At 46.9% G+C, this 19,545-nt stretch overlaps 1 protein-coding gene across 1 annotated transcript in view; it reads left to right on the top strand.

Annotated features, from left to right (window-relative positions):
* LOC116939090 (glutathione hydrolase 1 proenzyme-like) overlaps nt 1-19,545 on the top strand; it is a 33,902-nt gene that overhangs the window by 13,470 nt on the left and 887 nt on the right. Inside the window, exons 4-11 of the mRNA XM_032947025.2 lie at nt 283-475; nt 3,618-3,778; nt 5,572-5,721; nt 6,945-7,081; nt 7,849-8,036; nt 9,087-9,214; nt 10,048-10,160; nt 14,304-14,417. Of these exons, the coding sequence (XP_032802916.2) occupies nt 283-475; nt 3,618-3,778; nt 5,572-5,721; nt 6,945-7,081; nt 7,849-8,036; nt 9,087-9,214; nt 10,048-10,160; nt 14,304-14,417 (1,184 nt within the window). The remainder of the gene's footprint in view (nt 1-282; nt 476-3,617; nt 3,779-5,571; nt 5,722-6,944; nt 7,082-7,848; nt 8,037-9,086; nt 9,215-10,047; nt 10,161-14,303; nt 14,418-19,545) is intronic.

The following is a 19,545-nucleotide window of genomic DNA, read 5'->3' as shown; positions in this document are numbered from 1 at the left end:
CCCCCTTTTCCTGATGACGACCACTTGTGTTGCGATCGAAACGTCGTAGTTTTTTGTTATTTTCTTTGAACCAATCTACGTGACTTTACCGAAAGACGCAAAGAATATGAATTCCTGCAGTCGTGAAAGATTTAAAACATTATTACTGTCTCTTTTCATGCTCCAGTTTCCTCCCATGCACAAAATACTCATGCGAAACATTCTGGCGTCCTTGCATGCGCATGTGCATACATGCGTTGCGTGGGTGTGTGCGTGCGTGCGTGGGTGGGTGCTTGCGTGCAGGCGGGCTGGCTATAGCCGTGCCCGGTGAAATTCGAGGTTATGCGCTAGCCCACAGACGTCACGGCCGCCTGCCTTGGGCGCGCCTCTTCCAGCCCAGCATCGCGCTGGCGAGGAACGGCTTCCGAATGACCGGCCCACTCGCCCGTGCCGTCATGGAGCACCGGCAAGCCATCGAAGCCAGCCCCTCCTTATGGTAACACTATGATTACAGGATCCTGTTACAAAGTTGGGTTTAAGCTGTGGCAAGAATGTATGTCAATGGTGAACAGTAGACTCTCGTGGATTAATCCACAGACAGAAGCTGTGGGAGCGTAAAAAGGACGAGCGGCGTCAGGGTTCCATGAAGCACGGTGCTGGGAGGACTTTAGTGACATTGGTGATGCAGGTCACTCTTGCAAATAAGACTGACCCAGTCTCTTCGGTTCTAACTTAGTTTTTGCACCAATGGTCGACCACCAACCGAATCAGGAGGACCCGGCATGGCTGATGCGGCCATCTGATGCACAAATGGCGCATCAAAGATTCGGCGGCCTGCGAGTGAGGCCACGAATCCCAAACCATCCACCACATCGTAAACAATCCACCGCTGCTGCTGTCTTCACTGCTTTAAAGGGGGAATGGATGAGATCCATGCCGCTTCTGAAAATGCAATTGAGTGGATAACAAAACTAAATTACATCTTTAATCCTCTGCTATTAATCTACACGAAAGAATACGACTTGGGCTCAACAAAGTGAACTTGAAACTTGACGAGGAGAAGGCTCAAGATGGACGTGGCAGAACCGCGCATCAGCCGGTAGAACGACATTAAATAATGGCGCAATAAGGAGCGGCAATAGATTGGGGAAGATGGCATGCACTAGAAGAGAAACTGGAACTTGGAGGCTGCACTGATGCATTGAGGAAAAGCAACAGTAAGGGAAGTTGCGCTCAAGAATAAATGAGCAGATAAAGGTCAAGTTTTTGCTCAACAAAATGGATGTTGCAGAGAGAGACAGCCTGCACAGACAGCAGAGTGAGAACTCAAGGGGTGGGCGAGAGTAGGTTGCGGTACTTTTGAAAAACTGAATTGTGTTGGGAAAAGGCAGCACACCCTGTACACGAAAACGATTCCGATGGGTGCAGATTTCCAGCTGTGACTTCATGGATCAGAAACATGGATACTGAGAGAGAAAATTTTACAAAAGTTGAATGTTTCACAAAGAAGCATGGGGGGGGGGGGCGGGAGGCACGTTTTCTGGGAATTGATACTGAGAGGCAGGAAGAGAGGATCACCTGAATCGGGGAACAAATACAAATCAGACATCATCGTAAGTAGCCTTAACAATAGGGATGATTGCTGGTGGCCGAGAATGCTAATGGAGTGGGGCAACCCAAGGGGGAAACGTAGCCGAGAGGATGTCCAAAGCACAAGATTGGGAGTGTATTTATGGACAAGGTTGTTATATTGCATTAATATAAGGGATGGACTTGGCTTGCTGAGAGCGTCATCCACCAGCGGACAGTTGACCCTGACATGTGTACGTTCTCGAATGTGTGTGTGTGTTCCTCTCCACGTCTCTCAGTATAATTCCGAAGATGCACCACTGCATGCTTCTTTAGACACTTCAGTTTCTTTCCCCTTTTTTGTTGTCGCTGTCAATCCTGTACACACGCTTATGATCCGTCCGTTAGAGCAGACCACAAGTGAGCAAGTGGCGAGTGAACTTGTGACGAGATGTGAACTACCTCGCCTGGTATTCAGGAGTAGTCGTGGGTTCGATCCCGACCTCTAACGCCTGTCTCTTTGGAGTTTGCATGTTCTCCCCGTGGTCGCGTGGATTTTTCTCCAGCTCCTCGGGTTTTTCCCTCCACATTTAGAAACATGCGTTAGAGTATTTTGGCTGCTATACATTTGCACATGATGAGTCACTTCGTTGAGCTATATAGCTCAGTGGGCGTTACCTGGTTAAAGAAAAAACTAGTTTTGTTCGATTAATCTTGCCGCTAGAGTCACCTATCATCCACTAGAGGTCACGTGGCCCTGCTGAAATTTCTGTATTATAGAATTTTTGTATTTTATCCAACCCCTTCCAACTATGGCCGAACCACTTATAGGCGAAGCCAATCGACTGAGTTGAAGCAGATGTGCACACTAATTTTTAATGGTGTGGGAGCTCAACAAAATAGCCGCTGCTGAAGTTAAATATTGCAACAAGATATGTTTTTTTTACAAGACTTTGAGAATGTATAGAGGTGGCGAATATGTGCGAGAAGGGCACTACATGTTGAAGCAAATATCAGATTAACTTGACTTCATCAGGAGCGGGCTTTGTTCCCTCTAGCCCCCCCCCCACCACCTTACCCCCTGACGTTACGGAATGTACATTCACCAGCACTACCCAACTCTCAGTGCATCATCCCCCCGGGATTGAGTTAAATGAGTACTACTTTATGGGTGAGTCAATAGTGGCTTTCCTTTGGAAGGACTCATACATGTCCGGGGAATGTGGAATTGTCATCACTTGTGCAGGTCTGTAAACAGAGGCATACATCAGTGTACAATGCACAAGTGACGTCATCACAGTTACGCCTCTATATAAGGAACGAAACAGTTAGACTTCTTCACAAATGTGGCTGTCGCCTGATGAAGCTAGTTGTAATTACTGGCGAAACGTCGTACTCACATTGTAAATGTTTTGGCTTGGCTCTCCAACACACCGGTGTTGCTGTACTCGTGACGAATTGACATGTTCTGTTCACGTGACAACCCTTACTATTACGTGACAACCCTTACTAGTTGGCTGTGTCGGGTGGTGGCGGGTTTTTATGACGCATTTATATATTTACGCGATCTAACCCAAAAAAAAACCTGGATTATGGAGGAGCCTGCATGCTCATTTTGAGTAAGAAGTCACTTTTACTTTTGACACATTCGAAAACCACTGGAGCTATGCACTTTGAAATCTATATTGACATTTGTATTTCTTTAGAACTGCTTTTTGTGTTGTTTGTTGTCCTTCCCCTGCAACTCCCTTTAACGCGGTTGGCTACATACGATGCGAAAGAAGTTCAATATACATACATCTCAAACCCAGTGCACACCCACAACCCGCGGTGTTCAAAAAAAAAACCAGAGATAATGCTGCGGGTTTTCATATGAACACACCAGCGGTCTGTAATTACCTTAAAGTGCATTGTGTTGCACCATTGCACTCAGCGTTAAACATAATCCTTTTAACAAGCCTGCTCTTTCATCTCCTCCGGCTGAATGTGGCACATTGGGAGAATCGTACTTTTGAGTTTGTTACACGTTCTTGCGATGTATTCATTTGCGTTGTTGATCTGACCCACAGCGATGTGTTCTGTGATGGCCATGGGAAAATCCTGCAAGTAAACAGCACTGTGAGAGACGAGAGGCTGGCGGAGACGCTGCAGGTGATTGCGGCAGAGGGTCCCGATGCCTTTTATGACGGATCACTTTCCAAAAGCATTGTCGATGACATCCAAGCGGAAGGTGACCGCTCACACCGAGTACACTTGCAAAAAATATACACAGTATTAGCTTATCTTCCCCCCCCCCCCCCATATTATATTCTACTTGTGCTATTGGTGTCATTTCATAAGAGGCAGGGTCCATTGGGAATGCCCGCAGGAAAGAGTGTATCACTCCGCGCGGCAGAGAACAGCCTACGGAAGGAGTGACTACGCAGCTATTTTTAAGATCCCTTCAAGTGGCCTCTTCGCTCGGGATGCTGCACTTTCTCAGACCTCGCTACAGAGAAATGTCATCACATTACTGATTTCTGCATATACAATTCTTACCGATGGGATTTAGCCAAATGAATACAAAATGATAATTTAATTAAAACATACATTTAGTCGCCTGTATATTTGGAGTTTGCATGTTCTCCCCATGGTCCGGTTTTACCCCGACACAGTTAGAAAAATAAATGTAAAGTATTTGGCTGCTATACATTTTGACGTGATCAGCCACTTTGTTCATTTGTGGCCACATTGCTTCTGAAAAAAAGCCTTATAGCCCAGTGGGCCTTACCTGGTAAAATAAAAAAAAATAGTTTATAGTGTATAACACTATTTACCAGCTTGCATGAAAACACAGCCTATACAGTTTCTCCCATAATAATACCGTATTAGCGATAATAATTGACAGCGTTTTATCAAAATCCAACTCTTGGAGAAAGGCCACCCCATGCCGTCTCGGTCATAGCGGCTGTATGACCATGCTTCACCACGCTGGTCAGCGTGGGTTGGTGAAGATGCTCACCGCAGCCGGGAATCAAACTCAGGTGGCCTGGTTCACAGAGCAGAGCGTTATCCATTGTGCCCGCCGCTCCACTCCACAAAAAAAAAACACCGCAGAAATGTCTAAGAACATCTGGAGTTTGCATACCGTACATATTATTCCCGAATGGATGATGAAGCTACCACATGCTCCTGCGGGTAAATTCCGTGAGCAAAACTGGCACGAGGAATAACTTTTTTTTCTTTGGATGAATGTTCCAATTAAAATTAAAAAAAAAATTTGGAATTATATTGCAAAACTGTGTGGCTGCCGGATCCCACCACAATTGTCAACACGTTGGTCTCTTCAGGCAGCGCCGGATTAACGCGCGGCAAGATTATGGGGTGTGTGTGATCTGTATTGTGGGGAGCGGTAGTGTAGTGGTTAGCGCTACGCTGCGCTACGAACCTGGCCACCCGGGTTCGATTCTCGCTCACGGCCAACACCTGGTGACGATTATATGAATTGATCCTGGGCCTCCCGTAGGTCGACTCAGCCTCAAATGAGTATCCAGGGCGGTGTGTAAACATCGCCACTAGGCAAAGGTGGCCAAGCGTGGTGTTGGCTACCAATCCCCTCATGTGCCGTGCCGGCCTTTATAGGTGCTCGCTAACAGCACTTGCCCATACAGTCTGTTAAGCTTATACGAGGGATATTTGTCTTTTTTATAATAGTTCAAATGCATTATTTTGGCACTTTGATCGATCCTATGGGTAGTTTGTTAATTAAATCCAGGACATAACCGTACGTATTGCCACCATTTGTGTCCTGATATTTAACACAGTTTTGTTTCATTTGAACGTTTGATTCAGTTTTACGATCACCGTATATACTCTATCACGTTTAAAAAAACTATAACTGAAATAACCAATGCGAATAACAATCAAGTGTCTGACATCGGGCATCGGTTGGGTTAAAACGGCAAAGGGAAGTTTTTTTTGTTGTTAAAACGAAAAGGGGCCTCCAGAACGATAGCACAAAACTTGACCCGGCCTCGCTTGCAGGTGGCATCATCGCGCTGGAGGACCTGCGGGCCTACGAGCCGGAGCTGGCTGAGATCCCCTTGCTGGTGGAGGTCGGGCGCTACCGGGTGTACACGCCGCCCCCGCCAGCCAGCGGAGCTGTGCTCAGCCTCATCCTCAACATCCTCGAAGGTGCCTCGTTCAGAAACTTTGTTACAATTGCGCTACTGGCGTTGCGTCGCTGTATGTGTAGAGGAGTCATGTGAGTAACCGTGAGGGGGGCGAACAGAAGGAGGTGCGAAGCGGGTTGACAGTCAAGGATGACGTCATGTCACGGGTGGTGTAAGAGGGACCTTCGGGAACAAAGGCGGGTCCGAGCTAGGGGGAGGAGCCGCCTAAGGGGTACTTGAAGGGGGATGCCGTGACGAAGGCGTGGAAGTTGTTGGGAGCCAGGGCAAGGATCGGCTGCAAGGTGTCTCTCCCTCCTCGTCGCGGGGCGGTGTTGGCTGAACCCCCGCTCCGGGCAGACGAGTGGGAGAGCCCCAAAGGGTAGCCGAGGGCAGGACCCAGATAGCATTCAGTGTCCGGGGTAAAGGACCGAGATAGAGAGCACCTCTACCCCTGGTGTCAGCATAGAGTGCTGAGTGTAACAGTGATTTCATTAACGGCAACAGCCCTTATAGTATTCCTCGTCTCCGCGTGGTTCTACTGCACAACATGTGTGTGTGTGTGTATGTTGGGCTTCTCCTGTACCGTACGTAGCCAGCCGTGCTAGACGGAGGTGCGGGGAAAAGACAACAAACTAAACTCTAAAGGCCGTTCTTAAGAAATTAGTTTTCAATCTAGATTTAAAAGTCCATAGCTCCCAGTGGCTTCCTAATATCGGGAGGAAGAGCGTTCCAGACGGCTGTGGAAGCTCATCTAAAAATGCATGATGCAAGAGTCGATTCAGAAGTTTTGCAGAGCAGTGCATCACCCTGTTGTGTGTGAGAGAATGGTCTGCGGATGAGGTTATCACAGAACTACTTCTAAGATTCCTTCAAGTGATCTCTTATCCACACTTTCACCATGCTGGTCAGTGTGGTTGTTAAAGCAGGATAGTGGCAGGGAATTGGCAGGTTGGTGGCCTGGCCCTGGAACGGTTCAATGTGGATCCACCGATGCCCCGTCGTGGCAGATTCAAGAGGGGGGAATGGGGACGAGACCCCCCCTCCACCCCCACCACCTGTGAGACCCCAAAAATGACCTGAGAAAATAATGTTTTATCTACTGTTAATGTAGGTCACTTGAAAAGCCTTTAAATTTCAGGACCAACCCACCTATAGGGAGGTTTCCAGATCCGCCTATGCCTCTCCACCGCACACGGCAACCACGGCCGCTGAAAGCGGGCGAACCTCGCCGTCGCTGTCTTGCAGGCTTCCACTTCTCCGCCGACAGTGTGTCCACGGCGAAAGAGAAAGCGCTGACCTACCACCGCATCGTCGAGGCCTTCAAGTTCGCGTTCGCAAAGCGGAGCGAGCTGGCCGACCGTCGCTTCGCCGACGTCCGGGACGTGAGTGGCACGAGCCGCGTGCTCGCGAGCCAGCGCGTCGGAACGACCCAACCCAGGTCCCGCTACGCGGGTTTGCAATGAGTGGTTATTGGTTTGTGCCGCGTGTTATTTGTCGCGACGTCCAACGTTGTGCTCCACGTTTTCCGAGTTTCTTCGCCAACCGAATTGAAATGATGTCACCTCCTGGAGAAGCTCCCTGGAGACGTGGAGGGAAACGTTGGGGGATCACGCCCAGTAGTACACGCCGGGCGGAGATCTGTACCACACAGCGACAAAAACGCACAGCAGCGATATTCCCCAACACAGGTATAATGCCATCAGTCTCATCTTAAGCAGTCATCGCATATCAATGGCATGGCTTAAGCGGTAGCCAAACCGAGGTTGTAACGCTTAATGGTGACGTATTTTAATCATCCAATTGGACCACTTGTACAGCGGTGTATCACGCAACAACAATAATAATACACAATTTATAACGCATGGAGATATTAACAGTACTAGTTCTAAAATCCATGAAACCTACACGACGGATTGCTGCACTGTTGAGAGATGTTCATCATATGTCAGTCAAACCGATGCGTTTCTCGGAGCTACAACTTTACCACGTTATGCGAAAACTAAAATTCTACGCGATATAATGTCGTTTGGATTCTTCCAGCTCTATGAAGCAATGACTCTTGTTGACCTCATTAACACGGCGCTTGGGGTTCGAATCGCCGGTAACGAATCGTGTGGTGGACGCACGGTCGGCGGTTTTCTCCCGGCAGCTGGTGCGGAACCTGACGTCGGAGGATTATGCCCAGGCGCTCCGTTGGAAGATCAGCGGCGACTCGACGCACCCGGCCCGGTTCTACGAGTCGATGTTCTCGCACGCGGAGGACGCGGGAGCCTCGCACGTCTCCGTGGTGGCCGGGGACGGCAGCGCCGTCAGCGCCACCTCCAGCATTAACCTGGGGTGCCTGCAGGCGGAGCGGCCAGCCTCGCCGCTTTGGAATGAATAAGGATCTCACCGCGGAATTCATTTTATTGGATTTCTTTTGTCTTGATTGAGCTCAAACTCAATCAATATTTATTTGAAAAATTACACGAGGAAAAATCCCGCTGAGCCTATGAGCTCTTTTGTCAGAGGTGAATTGGCCACCACGCATAACAGCTCATCGAATTGGCTTATATCGTCACCACCATCGTCACATGTGGGGATTTATAATAGTAGCCAAATAATCTTAAAGCATGTTTGTAAATGTGGAGGTAAAAACCGGCGGACCCAGAGAAAATTCCATGCGACCACCATGGGGAGAGATGACGTCAACTCGTGATGACGTCAACTCCAAATATACAACAGTGTTGGGATCAACCCGCACCCCCCTGCATTTCAGGCGAGGGAGAGATAACATCTCCTCGCTACCGCGGTGCCTGATTGTGCTGTCGGTGTCATGTCATGAAATGAATAATATTGTTGTCACGCCATGGTTTAGAGAATAGCCTGCAGAAGCGGATATCGTAGATCTACCTCAGATATCCCTTAAAGTAACTTCTGGTCCACAGCTTAGGGAAAAAAAAAACTCTTTCCCATCCATCTTGCTAACAACAAAATTGCTCATAACATGGAATTCAGCCAAATTAAGTGCAGAACGAAAGTCATTGTGATGGGGTTTTTTTGTGCAGTTACTGCTGACCGGCTGCAAACATCAACTTGCCACACTGAAGAACCCGGTTTAATTATGGGTGACTGAAACCCAGATCGGTACCCTCTAAATGCAAGGGGGTTTATTCCTCTGACACTTTAACCACCTGGCCATTCTTTTTCATTCTTTACCTTCTGATTGCTCTCGCGTCTTCAAGATCTGCCATCAATTTTCCCCCTGCCTACGTTTGTCATTTCATCTCGCTCTCCTTTCCTGCACACACTCTCTGTTCCAGCAACAAAGGGCTTTCTCTTAAGAAGCGGTGGCACTTAGACACTGTATAAACCCACAGTGTGTAACGTATTCTTGTACTTTGGCAGTTTTGGTTCGCTGGTTCGCTCCAGGACAACCGGTATCATTTTCAACAACGCGATGGACAGTTTCTCATCCCCGTTTACCATCAACACCTCGGGAGTACAGCCATCGCCAGCCAACTACATCCAGCCAGGTGGGAGCAAGGGATGGAATCCACTCCATGGAAGCTGCTGTAAACTCCTCTTGACCTTTTGAATTCGTCCAGTAATCTGCGTCATCTGATTGCTCCCTCGCACGCACGGGGGGGGGGGGGGGTTAAACTCTTACTGGATATGTTGCTGCCGCACAACCACCTATAGTATATGAATCTGGCTGTCGCCTGCTGAAGCTGGTTGTAATTACCGGAGAAACGTCGTACTCGAATTGTAAATGTTGTGGGTCCACTCTCCAACACACCGGTGTGTTGGTAACGAATTGGCATGTTTTGTTTACGCGACAAACCTTACTAATTGGCTGTGTCGGGTGGTGGTGGGTTTAACGACACATTTATATTTACCTGATGTAACCCAACAAAAACTCTTATGGATTAATGAGCCTTATTACCCTCTCAAGAGGAAAGTCCTATTCCATGGGTGGGGAACTACTGCGGGCCGAATACGACTTCCTAATATCGACACACACACACTAATGCCAACGTCACTTCTGTCACTACAAGAGTCCGTGGCATTGACAGAAGTGACTAAAATTTGAAATATAGCGTTGCCAGGTTGAAAAATTCTCACCCCCCCCCACCCGTACCCGATTAGTGTGGCTAGGATGCATGTAGGCCAGATTGAAGTGGAAGGCCTCATGTGGCCACGGCACATGCCCTCCTACCTACATCAGCATAACGAGCGTGTGTGTGTGTGCGTATGTGTGTATGCGTGTGTGTGTGCGTGCGTGTATGTGTGCGTGCGTGCGTGCATGGAGATGCATTGAAGCGGCATTTCTTGCCCAACTGTCAATGCTCTTAACTCCTCCACCCAGGGAAGCGTCCACTCTCCTCCATGTGCCCAGCGGTGGTTATGGACGAGGACGCGCAGGTGAAGATGGTGGTGGGCGCAGCTGGTGGGATCCGCATCGTCACGAGCGCCGCCCTGGTACTCGGTAGCACGCTCGGTTTCATTCGAACCCGCCGATTCGACCTTCAGACCTCAACATCCACCCGTTCGGAGTGAAATGCTGCCCAGCAACTACGCTACACCGGCACGGCACCTCACCTCGAGTGAACCCATTACATGCAACGTATAGGAATTATGAAGACATGTGTACATTCAGCGTTTCGTCGCTCGCCACTGATGTTAGCCGTGGTCGGGGATCGAGCTCAGCTCGCCAGGTATAAGAACCACTGCACCATCGCTACGCCTCTCATTTAATTGTTTTTATTGCTCAGTGCTTGAGGGATCATGGTGCTTATTTTGAAAGTACAGTTTTTTTTTACTTTTATACTGAGGCAGCTGTGTTTTATATTTCTAAGAATACAGTACGTTTGTCTTCATGCTGTATAACGACGCATTGATTCATTGGCTAGGGATTCCTACGCTCAGGATATGTGCACTGAATCACTCGATTATTTACAAAGTCTGCAAAGTGTACGCAAATGATACCCTGATGGTTACATCGAGTCTAACGGACCGTGCAAAGCCGAACACCCACCATAGACAAACATCCATCTCGCTGCTCACCATCGACGAAATCACCCGCAATGCGCCCCATTGTGTCAGACTCGGAGGCTGAGCAGGTAGGCGCCTAGAAAGTGCGTGAACGGGCGACCACTCTGCATAACAGGTGTTATAGGCTGCTGCAGGCCTATGCTGGGCAGAGGTCAGCACAGCACAAAAAAAAACCTCGTTGTACTGCCTTTCTATGATCCCAGATCGATGCTCCCTGCCTTTATCAACAGGCAATGACCAGCGTGGTGAATTATGATCAAATAACCCCCCCCCCACCCCACCAGCACCTCGTATGGTGCTTGGAGGTCATCAACCATCAGTGGGGTTGACAAAGGGCTACACATATGCGTAGTGGAGCTTGTGAGGCCCTAACCTGGAGGAGGGAGCAGCTATCTCTTAGCGTATGCACCCAGGCGTAGCAAGGAATTTCTCAAAAACACCTGGTTACCAACGTCAATGCGAAGGTGCAAGCTGATTAAGGTAACTCGGACAGCCAATAAATGCACAAGGGAAATCTCCCCACATAAGCGCGACGCGTTTTTCGAGGCCATCGTGTTTCACGGCGGCATTTATTCCGACAGACCGGACGCGTATCCGTTAAACCCAATGCTCCACCGTTGGCAGATGTTACGCCTATCCGATCAAGAATGCTTATTGTCCCTGTAGCCCCGAACCACTCTGGCACTTTGTCACACAATAAAACTGGCAGCCCAGGAGGGTCACTATACTATCTGCTCCGCTACATTTTCCGCGACTCCGATCGGCACGGTTGGCCACGTACGTTTGCGAAAAAGAAGTTCAACATACATGCGCCCGTGTGTGGCGAAGCAGAAAGGACATCGTTTAAAACAAAGAAAAAAAAGCTAAAGCATCCCGCCCTCAGGGTGTTATCCCTGCGCCAGAGGACCGACGCGTGCCGCTACCGATAGACAAGCACATCGTTTGCGCTTGGTCAGCTGAAGCATCTCACGCACAAAGAAGCAATAACGGGCAAAAGTGCGACTGTGACTTGCTCGGTTAGTGATGCTAACTCTGAGGTTGCTGGGATACATCGCACGCAAAATAATAACTCACAGTGCTCTACTGGAAGAGGAGATAATTACGGTAAAATTATTCTCTTGGAGTGGTGTATTATTGCTCAACTGACCCAAAAAAAACGGGTCTTGTGAAATACCGGAAAGACAGCGTACCACAAAAAAGGACATTTCTGAGCAGAATAACACACCATAATCGACGTTGCCCTGGCGTAATGCTTAGCACACTGGACTCCCATTGCAGCGGTCGACAAATTCGATGTCCCGGTGCTGCAGTTGAAACGAGCTATCATTTGTGGCCAACGCCGCTTCTGAAAAACACGTTAATACCCCAGTTGGCTTTGCCTGGTTTGATGGGGGTGGTTTAGTTTTATTTCTATATGTTTGGGTGACTTGTTCGCCCTTCCTGTACTTTGCACTACTGTCGTGTTTTGTAGTGTTTGATGTTGTAACGTTCTAACCTGCCCCTACTGGACATCTGTGAAAAAGAGCTTTATAGCTCATCGGATTCCTCCAGAATAAATACAAATTCTGATATCTTGATTCTGTATACATGGGTACACCACAGTACAGGTCGCGTGAGGTCGGGTAGAATGTGAGAACTCCCACTTCTTTCAACCACGTCTCGCCAGCATGGACAAATAGGATACATAACCCTTCCTTGAACTTCCGCGAACCACCCAGCGCCTCACCCCTAGTGACAAAACGCATTCACTGCTCTCTCTAAATACCGCTAATACAACATTATTCATATAACCGGAACATTAAAAAAAACACACAAAATACGGGTGGCATTTTTATCTTAGGATTATGGTAGTTTAATCCGGGTAGTTTATCTAACTTTTTTAATTAAATGGCACAAGTCAAATATTAATTCACGTCCGAAACAAAAGGTATAAATCTAGATCTGAAGTTTTCGTGACTGCAATGATCCATTATTACTCTTTGGTTCTTTTGGTAAAGTCACGTAGGTATAAAATAAAATTAAAATAAATCACGACGTTTCGGACGCAACACACCTGATGACGGACGCTTGTGTTGCGCCCGAAACGTCGTGATTTAATTTATTTTTATTTTCTACCTACGTGACTTTACCGAAAGAACCAAAAGGTATAAACGTTGTCATTATTTCCGGATCGACCTCCGTTTGCATCCTATCCCCGTGGACGACCTGGGGAACCGTCACGGACCACCTGATCCTCCAGGGACCATACTTTGAGAACCGCTGCTGTAGTTGAAGCCCTTCTCCTTCTTCTTCAGTGGTGTGAACAAGTAATTGGATAGCTGCACCTTTAACTTTTACCTGAGATCATCAGGACAGGTGGCAACATCCTGCGCTCCCACCTAGCCCGGCAGTGCCACCACACACACGCAATGCAGGTAGCACAGTGAACGATCACCGGTGGTGGTGTCGCGGGTTAACGCGCTGCGCTACAAACCCGACGGCCCGAGTTCGATTCCCGCTCACGGCCAACACCAGTGACGATTATCAGCCTCAAATGAGTACCTGGTGCGCTGTGTAGTAAATACCGCCACTAGGAAGATAAAGGCGGCCGGGCTTGGTGTTGGTCACCTACTCCCTCGTGTGGTGCCGTGCCGGCCTTTATAGGTGCTCGCTAGCAGCACTTTCCCTAACAGTCTGTTCAGGCTATACGGGGGATCTTTGTCTTTGACCGCCGGCTAGAGATTGATCCGGAGCATATATACAAAGTGCACTCATTCTTAGATGGTGGAGCAGAGGCCCTGCCAGTCGGCATATAACAGGCGTAGACTACATCATTAGACCTGCTTTGCCAGTACCAAAATGTAATAATAGGTTTTTTCCCCTTTTTTCTGGCAAGAAAACTGAAACCTTTTTAAAAGGATTCATGTCTGCATTAACCACAATACCTGCAGTCAAAATGCAAACAAAAACATACTATGATAATATATGCATTGTCCTTCAAACTGATTGGTCCACACCAAGGGACGGCGTACGAGTACGCCTTTGGCGTCATCTGGTCGAGCACCAATTGGGTCGTGGCTCAAAAGAAAGCCGTCCCTTGGTGTGGACCAATCAGTTTCAAGGACAATGCATATATTAAAATAGTATGTTTTTTGTTTGCATTTTGACTGCAGGTATTGTGGTTAATGCAGACATGAATCCTTGTAAAAAGGTTTGAGTTTTGTTGCCAGAAAAAAGGGGAAAAACCCTATTATTCGGCGTAGACTATTTACAATACAGCTGTGGCGCGTGTAATAGGAATGACGTGTGTTGCGTCATTTAAGGGGCATTCTCTGTTTGCTGAAAGATCAGGGCTTAATTGTTACGCAGGCTATTCGAATTGTCAATCAATGCCAAGCAAAGGGCAAGTTATTTTAATGCACGGAGCTGTTTTCTGTGCGCGAGCATGAAGGGAAATTCGGCACGTAGCGAATGCGCTCGCATCGCCTGGAGAGTATACGAGAACATCATAATGGCAGTGTGGATGTTTTTCTGAAGTAATTACCCACAGTAAACTGGTCGTTGCATGTGAATGCGACATCTTTCCGACAGGCCATAATTAACACGCTCTGGTTTGGACAAGACATCAAGGCGGCTGTTTCTGCACCACGGTTGCACCATCAACTCCTGCCAAATAAAGTCATCGTTGAGGATGGGTTCGATCAGGTATACAGCATACGGAATCTTTATATACAAAAAACGTAAATCCCCCAATAGCCTTTCATAGACTGTGGGGGCGAGTGTTGTTAACGAGCAACTATGAATGCCGGCACGATGCACAAGAGGATGGTGTGGTCAATACCGTGCCCGTCTGCCTTTGTCTCACCAGTGCTGATGTTTATAGAGGTACTCATATCAGATGGAACTGACCTAAGGGAGGCACAGGACCTGTTCAGATATTCACCATTGATGCTAGCCTTGGCCAGGAATCAAATTCTGGTCACTGGTGACGCAGTGGTGAGTGCACTAACCATCGTGCCACTACTCCCAAATACATATATATGCCGTTTAACATGTGGGCTTTTGATTTGCCACACTTCATCCGGCGATTTGCCACAATTTTTCCAAATTGCCTGATGCAGCTGGTTGTAATCACCAGTGAAATGTCGTGTTCAAATTGTAAATGTTCTGGGTTTACTCTCCAATACACCGGTATGCTGAAGCAGTAACTGACTTGCACTTGTTTTTTACCTGACAAACCTTATTAATTGGCTGTGATGGGTGGTGGCGAGTTAACGACACATTTATATTTCCACAATCTAACCCAAATAAACCTTTATTATGGACATATATACAGTGAGGGAAAAAAGTATTTGATCCCCTGCTGATTTTGTACGTTTGCCCACTGACAAAGAAATGATCAGTCTATAATTTTAATGGTAGGTTTATTTGAACAGTGAGAGACAGAATAACAACAACACAAATACAGAAAAACGCATGTCAAAAATGTTATAAATTGATTTGCATTTTAATGAGGGAAATAAGTATTTGACCCCCTCTCAATCAGAAAGATTTCTGGCTCTCAGGTGTCTTTTATACAGGTAACGAGCTGAGATTAGGAGCACACTCTTAAAGCGAGTGCTCCTAATCTCAGCTTGTTACCTGTATAAAAGGCACCTGTCCACAGAAGCAATCAATCAATTAGATTCCAAACTCTCCACCATGGCCAATACCAAAGAGCTCTCCAAGGATGCCAGGGACAAGATTGTAGACCTACACAAGGCTGGAATGGGCTACAAGACCATTGCCAAGCAGCTTGGTGAGAAGGTGACAACAGTTGGTGCGATTATTCGCAAATGGAAGAAACACAAAAGAACTGTCAATCTCCCTTGGCCTGGGGCTCCATGCAAGTTCTCACCTTGTGGAGTTGCAATGATCATGAGAACGGTGAGGAATCAGCCCAGAACTACACGGGAGGATCTTGTCAATGATCTCAAGGCAGCTGGGACCATAGTCACCAAGAAAACAATTGGTAACACACTACGCCGTGAAGGACTGAAATCCTGCAGCGCCCGCAAGGTCCCCCTGCTCAAGGAAGCACATATACATGCCCGTCTGAAGTTTGCCAATGAACATCTGAATGATTCAGAGGACAACTGGGTGAAAGTTTTGTGGTCAGATGAGACCAAAATGGAGCTCTTTGGCATCAACTCAACTCGCCGTGTTTGGAGGAGGAGGAATGCTGCTTATGACCACAAGAACACCATCCCCACCGTCAAACATGGAAGTGGAAACATGCTTTGGGGGTGTTTTTCTGCTAAGGGGACAGGAAAACTTCACCGCATCAAAGGGACGATGGACGGGACCATGTACCGTCAAATCTTGGGTGAGAACCTCCTTCCCTCAGCCAGGGCATTGAAAATGGGTCGTGGATGGGTATTCCAGCATGACAATAACCCAAAACACACGGCCAAGGCAACAAAGGAGTGGCTCAAGAAGAAGCACATTAAAGTCCTGTAGTGGCCTAGCCAGTTTCCATACCTTAATCCCATAGAAAATCTGTGGAGGGAGCTGAAGGATCAAGTTGCCAAACGTCTGCCGCGAGACCTTAATGACTTGGAGAAGATCTGCAAAGAGGAGTGGGACAGAATCCCTCCTGAGATGTGTGCAAACCTGGTGGCCAACTACAAGAAACGTCTGACCTCTGTGATTGCCAACAAGGGTTTTGCCACCAAGTACTAAGTCATGTTTTGCAGAGGGGTCAAATACTTATTTCCCTCATTAAAATGCCAAATCAATTTATAACATTTTTGACATGCGTTTTTCTGGATTTTGTTGTTGTTATTCTGTCTTTCACTGTTCAAATAAACCTACCATTAAAATTATAGACTGATCATTTCTTTGTCAGTGGGCAAACGTACAAAATCAGCAGGGGATCAAATACTTTTTTCCCTCACTGTATGCATACGCTCGGCCCGGTTGCCATGTTTTTCCTTATTTGCAATTGAAACAAGTTAGAACATCTGTGAAAAATGTGTTGATGACAAAATCAGTCAGAGTTGCCTCTTACTTTGAGCAGAATGAGAATCAATATCTTCCAGAATTCAACAGTGTAAATTATACATTTTTAATTAATCTGCGTAAAAACCTTTTATTATTATTATATGTCAATAATTTAAGAGCAGATTTAGTTTTAACAACAATGCAATTTGTAACGCACACAATATTTCACAGACATGAATGACCGGTAACTCTAAAGCACGGAGCCAATAAATGCAGTGTCGCTTGAAATCCAGGAGATATCGGTGCGGCCTTTAAAGTGTCTCTTGAAAGTCGGTGTAGAGATGGAACGGTGCTGCTGCCAATGGGCAACAGGGGGACGATGATGGCCGTATCGGAGTAAATTCGCAAAAAAAATATCAAAACAAAGTGGCACCAGTTCACAATGGGCACCAGCATTGTACTGTACTTCATTACAACATCTTGACATCGGTCTCCCTGCATCAGCTTGTCCCTCAGCTGTTTGTGTGTGCACTGCCATGCCACTACCCACGATTGAGCCACTTGACATATGAATACGCAGCCAATTGCACCCCCTTCTCATATCTGCCCCTGCACAAAATGACGGTCATTTGTGTACACATCCCATCGCCCACAGCCTTCTGGGAGTGACTCTTTTTCATTTGCATGTTTGATTCAAGCAAACCTTCGACCCGTTTCAACATTCATCACTTTATTATCTGGGTCTTTCGGTAAAGTCACGTAGATAGGTTCAAAGAAATAACGTAACATAACAAAAAAAATACGACGTTTCGATCGCAACACAAGCGTTCGTCATCAGGACTTTACCGAAAGACCCAAAGCATATGAATTCCTGCAGTCACGAAAGCTTTAAGTCATTCATCACCTTTTCAGCAGTCAGGCTTGCATAAACCAAATGCTGGTGAACTCTCAGATGTTTAAAGACAACTATCCTCTGTCAGATGTGGGTCCGAGTTTCACGCAAACCTATACGATAATACGTAATCATTGGCATCGATAGGTCTCCTTGCCAGCCGCTTCCTCTCGAAACGCTGCCTGGAGATTGTCTCCGTCAAGGTTGTATGGAGTCCCACGGCCTGAGCCGGCAGTGACAGAGCAACACGTGGCAGAGAGGGGTTATTACCCACGCAGCATTTTCCCACATTGTGTCACTTTGGCAGAACACCGCATACTCAGCAGGCAGGAAAGAAAAGAAAAAGTTTGAGCGTGAATTGATGTTCTGAAATAATTCCCCGAGCGATGGTGGGTGATGTTAAGGGACACATAAACCATATTTCAAGTGTGGTGCAGATTTCAAAGTACAAAAAAAACACACAGAGGGTCTTACATGTTCCACATCTAGTGAACATTATGGAACTGTTCCTTTTGGACCCAACCACTCACCCTGCTCCGCTTCCTCCCCTCTCGCCAACAACACGAACAATCCCCATGCTCTCAAATGAAAAAAAACCCGCGTAACTTGGCGTAACTTGCTGACTCACCCATACTGGACGTCTGTGAAACAGAGCTTCATAACTCATCGGATTCCACCATTCTAAATAAAGATTCTGATTCTCATCATCTGAGTTGGGGGAAGACGCATGATTTAGATTATTCAAGAAAGCACTTGCCCTCAGCTCGGATCTGAAACACTGTCCACCACAGGGCCAAATTATAAAAGTTGTAAAATCACAAAACATGTGGCATTCATTTTCCTGGGGCAATTTCAGGAACCTCAATAAACATGCAGCGCCTGATTATTTCCTATTCTCATTTCTCTGGTTGCAATCCGATACCTTTCGCACATCTCACGACCCGAAAGGGCACGTGTACACTCGCGCGGTGGGTTTGAAGTTTATCCAGCAAGCCGACAACTCATTCGCACGAACTTGCGTACACCGTACGGCAATTGAGACGCAAAAAACAGTCAGCTGATGCAGCATTCACCGACTCACTCCGGTCACTCACGCACTGGGTGGCCAGTCGCATTTGTATCACTCAATTTAACACGTAGGCTTGTGCGATGAACGTTATTCATAATAACGGTGTTCATCACTCTTCTGTCGCTATGCCGCCACATGGTTAGTGTTCCCCTGAACGTCTCTCTTTGATTCCTCCACCCATATTGAGATCTACCAGATGAATTCATCTCATCCACACCATTTTGTTGAACCAACCAACACTGCGGGTCAAAACACTTCTCTTTGTGGTGTATTATCTGTGCTGTTCTGCTTTGGAATTTCCTCCCATCGTCTGGTATCCCAAGTTCTTAAAATATTTGCTCAAGTCAATGAACGTGGTAAACACATCTGAAACATTTATATACAGTACTTTCGTGCAATTTGTACTTCCATGCTATATATCTCTATATATCTCTATTTTAATTTCAACATGGACTTGCTCAACTTTTCTCTGGCTTACTCTTATGTCCCCCGTATTTGCTTTTGATGTAACCTGCTAGCCCGCCGCTGCCGGACATCTGTGAATAATAGCTTAATAGCTCATGAAATGCCTCCAGTATTATTCTGAACTCTGATCTATTTAAACCTTCAATAGTGCTGTTCGTTCCTGGCCGCTTGACATCTTGCGCCTTTGGGCCTGTGTTCAGCAACCGTGATAAAATATAAGTTATCATGAGTGCTTGCTCGCGATGCTGTGTACTACAAGAGGCGCTTAGGAGTACAAGGCTCCTACTCAGTTCATCCCCTCCAGCACCAAATCACCAATGCAATCCCGATCAAAAACAGGCCGTGATATGTTGAAACGTACACAAAACTTCAAAGTTATTTTTTTGTTCAAATAATCATTGAGGCAGTGTTCATTTGCTGAGCCG

The sequence above is a fragment of the Petromyzon marinus genome, chromosome 5 (genome assembly GCF_048934315.1).
Source record: "Petromyzon marinus isolate PM22_M1 ecotype Great Lakes invasive population chromosome 5, UKy_Petmar_22M1.pri1.0, whole genome shotgun sequence".
Lineage (NCBI taxonomy): Eukaryota > Metazoa > Chordata > Hyperoartia > Petromyzontiformes > Petromyzontidae > Petromyzon > Petromyzon marinus.
This window is presented reverse-complemented; position numbering and strand designations above follow the sequence as displayed.